This window comes from Pinus tabuliformis, chromosome 1_2, assembly GCF_031772625.1.
Source record: "Pinus tabuliformis cultivar Carrire ecotype Pingquan chromosome 1_2, CPIR1, whole genome shotgun sequence".
In the NCBI taxonomy this organism is placed as follows: domain Eukaryota; kingdom Viridiplantae; phylum Streptophyta; class Pinopsida; order Pinales; family Pinaceae; genus Pinus; species Pinus tabuliformis.
In genome coordinates this window covers 879,889,574-879,898,853 of record NC_142298.1, presented here as the reverse complement: position 1 = coordinate 879,898,853, position 9,280 = coordinate 879,889,574, and the positions used below count along the sequence as shown (strand labels likewise).

Genomic DNA, 9,280 nt, shown 5'->3' with positions numbered 1-9,280 from the left:
TTTATAGTATATCTTGGCATGATGTTCCTGTCTCTCTTGTCGCCCTCCAATGCGCTTAAAAACATAGTGAAATATGATATGTATAAAAGGTACATAAATATCAATATGACATATTTTGACATGTAGTTGCAGAGTCTCCGTTCTCATCCTCCAATGCGCTTAAAAAATAGTGAGATTATAATATGCATAAAAGCTAAATAAATATCAAAATGATATATTTAGATAGTATTTAAAAAGTTACCAGATAGAGCACGTTATCTTTATCAATTTAATATTAAATGTCGTTACCTTTTATACACTCGAATAATCCAACATCAAATGCTGTATAGGCCATTCATGTCTGGTTGTGAAGCAACCACGTTGTGAGCGACAGAGAGCCCAGAGTGTTGAGGGTAGTACGAATCATAAACGGCAATATTAGTGGAGCATCACTATACAAATATTACTCTCACACTGGATAAGGGGAGCAGCATGGATAAATGTGGGGTCAAATATGGGGTCAGGGCCATAAAGGAATTGGCGACATAATAACAGAATTACAAAATATAGTCTAACGTTGTAGCGGAGGAAGAAGAAATGTCTCATTGAATTAGGCAATCGACAGAGATGTTCTGAGCTCCATACTGAGGGTGAAGCATCATGAGAACAGTGGGTGCATGTCTGTAGGAAAGAGAAATTTGGAGAGAGAATCGCTGTAAAATCATGGCCAAAACAACCTTCTTTTTAATCACGCTGAAATTTTGCCGTATGCACGCCCTCGGCCCAGCACCAAACGGAATAAATACCAGTGGATGTTTTGCATCCCCCACAACTCCAGTACGAAATCTCCCATGATTGAATTCGTTCACATCATCTCCCCACAAAGTTTGCTCATGGGGAATAGCCAAAATTGGTATCAGTATCTCCATGCCTTGTGGAAGTTTAAGTCTGCAATGATCGAGTTCGTTCTTTGTCCGTCTGACCAAAGCTACTAAGGCTGGATATAGTCTTAGAAACCCATTAACAATCATGTCCACCTGCAAAAAAAACCGAAAATAATATCAATAATGTTGGAATTTAATTCCAACTGCAACAATGAACAGCTGTACATGAATCTGATTTGCAGTAAATGTTTCAGCCTGTTCGGTGCCGCAAAGTCGCCTTTGATATTTTTGCACATAAATATGCATTAAAGCTTCAGCTGATTTCCCCTGCAGACAGCCGACTTGATTTTGATAAAGGCATCACCGCCTTGCTGCAATAAATTCAGTGATAAACATTAGAAGATATTTTGTAATAGTTTATTGTTTTAATCAGATATTTTTCAGCATATAAATACCGCACAGCAGTTCTGTTTTAATGTTAGAATGTTAGAAGAAGCAGCAGCAGCAGCTGAAGAATCACGCAGAGCAGAGGAAAGCACGCAGCAGGGTGAAGAGGAAGAAGAATAATTTCAGAAGAGTGAAATGCACAGCAGTGCAGAAATTTGAATGTAATTTGTTTTTTATGTTCATCTGTGTGGAACAGAATCGTTCCTTAGTGAATTTCTGAAGTAGATGTTCAGCAATAGAAGTTTTGAAATTCCCTCTGTATGAGGAAGACAAATCTGTAACAGTTAGTTTATTTTGATAAATACAAGTTAAATTTTTCTTGTTGCTGTTATACCATCACCGTTGCTGAAACACGACGATCAGCGTTGCTGAAACACGTCGTAACTCAAAAATTACCTGACGTCAAAATTACGTTGCTGAAACACCTGTTTCAGCAACTGACAAAATTTCCTGTTGCTGAAACACCGTTGCTGAAACACCTGTTTCAGCAACTGAAAAAAAAACTGTGTTGCTGAAACACCGTTTCCAGCAAGCGAATTTTTCTGTTTTTCTCTGTAAAAACAGAGTGCCATTTTTTTGTCTGTTTGTTATGGGATTTATCAGAAAATTCCAACATGGTATCAAAGCTAGTCTAGGCACTCAATGAGTCAAAAACAGAGATTGTTTTTCACTGTAGGAGTTGTAAGAAGTTTGTTGAGCAGATTTTTCAGCAGAGAAAGTTTTTGCTTGTTTTTAAAAAAAATACAGTCAGTATCTTTTCTTTACCAGTACAGGTTAAGATGGCAGACACTGGAACAGGTTTGACAAATCCCCAACTGCCTCAGTTTAATGGGAAAAATTACAGTTATTGGTCCATAACAATGAAAGCATTGTTTGCTTCTTAAGGAATATGGGAGCTGGTTGAAACAGGTTATGCTGAACCTGCAGATGCAACAGCACTGGCTGCTTTGACAGCAGCAGAAAGAGACCAATTGAAGGGTGACAGAAAGAAGGATGCCAAAGCCCTCTTTTTCCTCTTCCAATCAGTACATGAAAGTGTTTTTCCGCGGATTGCAGCAGCAAAAAAGTCCAAAGAGGCATGGGATATTCTCCAAACTGTCTATCAAGGCATGGAGAAGGTGAAGACTGCAAAGTTGCAGATGTTGAGGAGAGACTTTGAAAATCTCAGCATGAAGGAATCTGATACAATAGATTCATTCTTCACTCAGGGTATTGGATTGATAACCCAGATAAGATCTCATGGTGAGATTCTTGAAGATAGAAGGGTTGTAGAGAAAATCTTGAGATGTTTACCCTCAAGGTTTGAATCTATTGTGGTGGCAATAGAAGAAACAAAAGATCTCTCACAGTTCACGGTAGATGAGCTGAGTGCTTCTCTATTGTCTCATGAACACAGACTGAGTAGAGGAACAGATTTCTCTTTTGAGCAAGCATTCAAGACTCAGATGTCTTTTGGCCAAAGAAGAGGTAGAGGCAGAGCAAATTACAGAGGTCGTGGAAGAAGCCAAAACAGAGGCAGAAATTATCCAGCTAGCACAAGCGGAAGGAGCTGCAATCAGAACCAAGCTGAAGGTTCAAGCAAACAGCAAGCTCATGGACAAAGGTATGACAAATCCCAAGTCCAATGTCATTATTGTAAAAAATTTGGACACTATGCCAATGAATGCAAGAAAAAACAAAATGACATGAACAATAGGCAGAATGTTAATTTTGCAAATGAAGAAGATAAGAACCCAAAGAATGTGCTGTTAACATGTAACATAGCACAAGACAAGCAAGAAGATTTTTGGTTCTTAGACTCAGGTTGTAGTAATCACATGACTGGAAATATTGAAATGTTTGCCAATCTGGATGAAAATGTGAAATCTGAGGTAACAACAGGGACTGATGATAAGATAACTGTCAAGGGTAAGGGCAGTGTCAATATTCGAGCAAAAAATGGAGAACAGATGACTGTGCAAGCTGTATACTATGTACCTGGTCTGAAATGTAATCTTTTGAGCATTGGACAGCTCATGAACAAAGGTTACAACGTGTTCTTCAAAGATGATTTGTGTACTATCAGAGACATACCTCCAAGTAAGAAGATCATTGCACAGGTGCAGATGACCAGCAATAGAATGTTTCCTCTCAAACTCAGGGCAGATTTGAAGGAAGGCAGAACTATTGCGGCTGTAACACAAGAAGTCTTTCAAGAACAGGTGAAAGATGTGAATTGGTTGTGGCATTTGAGATTTGGACATCTCAATTTCGGAGGCCTGAATCTGTTGCACAGAAAGGGCATGGTAAAGGGATTGCCATTGATTGAGAAACCGGACAGCCTTTGTGAAGGCTGCATCTTGGGCAAGCAACATAAGGAAAGCTTTCCAGCAGGAAAGAGTATAAGGGCAAAAGCACCCTTGGAAATAGTTCACTCTGATGTGTGTGGACCGATGCAAATACCATCATTTGCTGGAAATAGATATGTTTTAACTTTTATTGATGATTACACCAGAAAGACATGGGTGTATATGCTGAAACAGAAGAGTGAAGTGTTTGAGAAATTCCGCCACTTCAAAACTCTTGTTGAAAAGCAGAGTGGGCATTATATCAAAGTGCTCAGAACAGATAGAGGAGGAGAGTACATCTCCCAAGAATTTCTGCGTTTTTGCAGAGAAAATGGCATACAAAAGCAGTTCACAGCAAGGTATACACCTCAGCAAAACGGTGTTGCTGAAAGAAAGAATAGGACCATTCTTGACATGGTCAGAAGTATGCTGAAGGCAAAACATTTGCCGTATGAGTATTGGGCAGAAGCTATTACTTGCGCAGTTTACATCTTGAATAGATGCCCAACTAAAGCTGTCATGAACAGAATACCAGAAGAGGCATGGAGTGGTCAAAAGCAAACTGTCACTCACATGAGAGTATTCGGTTGTGTGGCATATGCACATGTACCGGATAAGCTAAGGAAAAAGCTTGATAGTAAGGGGGAGAAGTGTGTCTTTATTGGCTATTGTGATGAGTCAAAGGCATATAAACTCTATAATCCATCCACCAAGAAGTTAATAGTAAGCAGAGATGTGCAGTTCATTGAAGATGAAGCTTGGGATGGAAGCTTGGATAAAACAGTGAATGTGAAGACAATAGTGTCTCATGAAGAAGAAGAGGAAGGGACAGCAGCAAATAATCCTTCCTTGGTGGCTCCTCCTACACCACAGCAAGTACAACAAACCACACCACAAGCTGGAATCCGAACAGCCTTGAGAAGTCAAGGAAGAACAGTTGCTGTTACACCACAAACAGCAACTGCTGAAACAGCACAGGGATCAAATACACCCTCAAGTTCGGATGGAACTCCAAGCACACCAAGAAGACCAAGATTCAGAAATCTGAGTGAGATTTATGAACAAGGAGAGGTAAGTAACAATACTGGTCTGAATTCATTATTCGCTTTGTATTGTCATATTGATGACCCAATCCATTTTGAAGATGCTGTAAATGAAGATAAATGGATTGAAGCAATGAATGAAGAAATTGGTGCAATAGAGAAGAGTAAAACATGGGAGTTAGTGGATCTCCCTAAAGGCAAAGATGCCATTGGAGTTAAGTGGGTTTATAAGACCAAGAGTAATGCCGAAGGTAAGATTGACAGGCACAAAGCAAGGCTTGTTGTGAAAGGCTACAAGCAGCAACAAGGCAGAGACTATGATGAAACCTTTGCACCAGTAGCAAGGATGGAAACAGTCAGAACAGTGTTGTCTATTGCAGCACAACACAAATGGAAGATTTATCAGATGGATGTTAAATCTGCATTCCTGAATGGAGTGTTAAAAGAAGAGGTTTATGTTGATCAACCTCCGGGCTATGAAGTTGAAGGACAAGAGCATAAAGTTTGTAAACTGAAGAAGGCTCTTTATGGGCTGAAGCAAGCTCCAAGAGCATGGTATAGCAGAATTGATGCTTATCTGATTGAGAATGGGTTTGATAAGTGTGATGGTGAACCCACACTCTACATAAAGCAGAATGACGAACAGCAAGGCTGCTGTGACTCCAACAGTAGTGGGGCTGAAATTAACCAAAGAAGACAGCAGCAAATATTTTGATCCAAAATTGTACAAGAGCATAGTTGGCAGCCTTATGTACTTGACTGCAACTAGGCCGGACATTATGCACGCTGTGAGTTTAATCTCCAGATTTATGGAAAGACCGAAAGAGACTCATTGGCAGGCAGCCAAGAGAATTCTAAGGTATGTGAATGGAACGAAGGGGTTTGGTATTTTATACTCCTCTTCTGAAAGTTTCATGTTGACAGGTTACACTGACAGTGACTGGGCTGGAAGTGTTGATGATAGGAAAAGCACATCGGGATATGTGTTTCATATGGGATCGGGAGCCATCTCATGGGCTTCCAAGAAGCAACCAGTTGTGGCTTTATCAACAGCAGAGGCAGAGTATGTGGCAGCAACAGCAGCAGCATGCCAAGCAGTATGGCTGAGAAGAGTTCTCAAAGATTTGTGTCATGAACAAGAAAATGGCACAACCATTTACTGTGACAATAGCTCAGCAATAACATTGTCTAAAAACTCTGTTTTTCATAAAAGAACAAAGCACATAGACACCAAATATCACTTCATACGTGAATTGGTTAACAATGGTGAGATTGTTCTGCAGCACTGCAGAACAGAGGACCAGCTTGCAGACATCTTGACAAAACCATTAACAAAGAAAGGTTTTGATCATTTCAGAAAATGTTTGGGTATGCAGCAGTTGAAATTAAGGGGGAGTGTTGGAATTTAATTCCAACTGCAACAATGAATAGCTGTACCTGAATCTGATTTGCAGTAAATGTTTCAGCCTGTTCGGTGCAGCAAAGTCGCCTTTGATATTTTTGCACATAAATATGCATTAAAGCTTCAGCTGATTTACCCTGCAGACAGCCGACTTGATTTTGATAAAGGCATCACCGCCTTGCTGCAATAAATTCAGTGATAAACATTAGAAGATATTTTGTAATAGTTTATTGTTTTAATTAGATATTTTTCAGCATATAAATACCGCACAGCAGTTCTGTTTTAATGTTAGAATGTTAGAAGAAGCAGCAGCAGCAGCTGAAGAATCACGCAGAGCAGAGGAAAGCACGCAGCAGGGTGAAGAGGAAGAAGAATAATTTCAGAAGAGTGAAATGCACAGCAGTGCATAAATTTGAATGTAATTTGTTTTTTATGTTCATCTGTGTGGAACAGAATCGTTCCTTAGTGAATTTCTGAAGTAGATGTTCAGCAATAGAAGTTTTGAAATTCCCTCTGTATGAGGAAGACAAATCTGTAACAGTTAGTTTATTTTGATAAATACAAGTTAAATTTTTCTTGTTGCTGTTATACCGTCACCGTTGCTGAAACACGACGATCAGCGTTGCTGAAACACGTCGTAACTCAAAAATTACCTGACGTCAAAATTACGTTGTTGAAACACCTGTTTCAGCAACTAACAAAATTTTCTGTTGCTGAAACACCGTTGCTGAAACACCTGTTTCAGCAACTGAAAAAAAAACTGTGTTGCTGAAACACCGTTTCCAGCAAGCGAATTTTTCTGTTTTTCTGTGTAAAAACAGAGTGCGATTTTTTTGTCTGTTTGTTATGGGATTTATCAGAAAATTCCAACAAATAAGTTTATGACCCGATTAACAATATTAATAAGTTTATCAATACTCAATTAAGTTTATCAATAACTTATAGCGTTATGACCCAATTAAGAATGTATCGCTTATCTTACGATTCTGAGTTGGCTCAAACTATTTCTGTCTGGATCATCGTTTCCACACACGTCGAAGACTTGCTTCCGAGCCATTTGCTGCCAGTCTTGATGGATGGCCAGAAGAACTACTGTCCATGTCAACATATTTGAAGTGGTCTGCTTTCCAGCAAAGAAGAAAGTCTTGCATTTATCTATTATATCTCCATTTCTAATCGTAGGAGGACTAGCGTTAGACAGATCTCCCACAATAATATTTGCATTGGCATCTATCATAAGCCCTAGCAAATCTTTTGAAACGGGTTTCTTAACGCCTGTATCATTTTCTCCCCTCTTTGTCAAACCCGGTCTAATTTCTGTGGCCAGTTTCCATTGATGCAGACTCTTAATTAGCTTTCTCAAAGCCGATCTAATTTCTTTGGCCAGTTTCCATTGACACAGACTTTTAGATGTAGGGAAAAACCTGAGACACAATTTGGAACCCTTCTCTTCAGATTTAGACTGCCATTAAATTAGCATGACATTGTGCGCTCTTTCCATGGGCATTTTTATGGGGATTGCAGATTTAGGGAATATAATTGAGCTCTATCGTGACCGTTAGAAACCACTAACCTCTATCCTGACCATCATATTCTAGGATACTCATAGAATCCGCAATCGACAATGTGCTTCTATTACATCAAAAAAATGAAAAAAAAGCGTGATAAACTGAAAAGTTGGCTTCGATTTTCTCAAATAAATTCAACGATAGACCAATAAAAATGTTTTTACACTGGTAGGTATTCCAATATGATAGTAGTGGCAAAAGATTTGATATCAGCCCCCCAAAAAAAATATTTCATATGAGCCTAAAATATGACAAATTGATCAAGAACCGTTAAGGAATATCTGACCTCAAGAAATACGAAGAAGAAAATTTTTGTAAAGCTTCGGCGGCAGAGATGAATTGTTCAGACTGCATTTGAAAGACGCATTTTCCTTCCTCGTAGCTGGTGCCAAAAGATGTTCGTGCAATGATATCTGCACTAGCATTCTCAAACTGCTCACAAATGTCTATCTCACTCACGCATGCTTCAGTGTAACTTTTCCATTTGTTTAGCATATTTGTGGCACTCCCGGCAATGACAGGGATCAATGCCTGTTATGCACACAGATAAGTATATGAAACATAGAATATTATATTCATTTTAGAAGTTTAATTAAACTGGATATCTTCAGATCATATTTAAGAAAAAAATCATTTGAATATATTACTCTCAAGTTCTCTGTGGAAAAAGCAGGATTTATGATTCTTCTGTGCTGCACCCATTTCTCCCCTTTCAAATTTGGAAGTCCATCGCCTTCCAAGTTCTTAAAAATAGGATGAAGCTCTGCTTTTTCATAATCACGTGCTTGAATGAGATTCGAGAATACCTCCTTCATTAGCTCAGGGTCTGCAATAGTTAGTTTTGCAATAGGGCCAAACCATACAAGAAAAGTGCTACCTGTATAAGGAGCAGCAATACTTCACCGTAGGACTTCCTCCATTCGTTGTAGAATGGAAGAACTCGAGCAAGAATATCATGAGAGAAACCCACGTTTTGAAAACTTGCTTGATGCGCCATTTTCATCATCTCTTTGACATTTCCACGAAATAGCTTATACCACCGGCCTCCTATTCCCTGTGATTCGAAACGCTTCTGTATTTGTAGAGGCTTCCACCGTACAATTCTTATAACTTCCACGACTACTGTAACAACAACTACAACGCAAGCTGTTAAACCTTAAATGCAAAAACATGTCTCCATTATCTCAATATCTCTTCTCTCACTCACAATCTGAATATATCTTAATAGCCTAAGCCTAAGGATTATGTAATTTTCCAAATCTGTTCAGCCACAACTAAAGTAGATATGTTAGAAATGTTTCGTTTTCCACCCACCCGCAATTTCACTAACTCTGACAGCGGACGCATGGCTTTTTTGCTCTAAGTCGTCACCCGACATCATCACCCACACGTTAATTGACGTGTTATTGGCAGAAAATCCTCTTAATTTGAATTGAAATTGGGATGAATTAGACTCACCGAATGGTTTTAGTAACAATTTGACTATGATCGAGGGGCATTTCATAGATAACGCGTACAGGCACGCGCACATTCTGCAACATGTTTGTTGTCAATGAATGCATTCACAAGAAACGATTATCCAAAAGTGCCCCTCTGCTCGATTATGGAATGCTGTCTCTCTGTTCGATTG

General features: G+C 39.1%; 1 protein-coding gene across 1 annotated transcript; it reads right to left on the bottom strand.

The window, feature by feature from the left end:
- Nucleotides 1–581: 581 nt before the first annotated feature.
- On the bottom strand, nucleotides 582–9,028 carry LOC149208768 (cytochrome P450 734A1-like). Its single transcript, XM_089398416.1, is given in 6 exon segments — nucleotides 582–1,016; nucleotides 7,065–7,506; nucleotides 7,949–8,181; nucleotides 8,298–8,552; nucleotides 8,555–8,805; nucleotides 8,965–9,028. Coding segments are annotated over 6 exon segments (1,680 nt in total).
- Nucleotides 9,029–9,280: the final 252 nt, after the last annotated feature.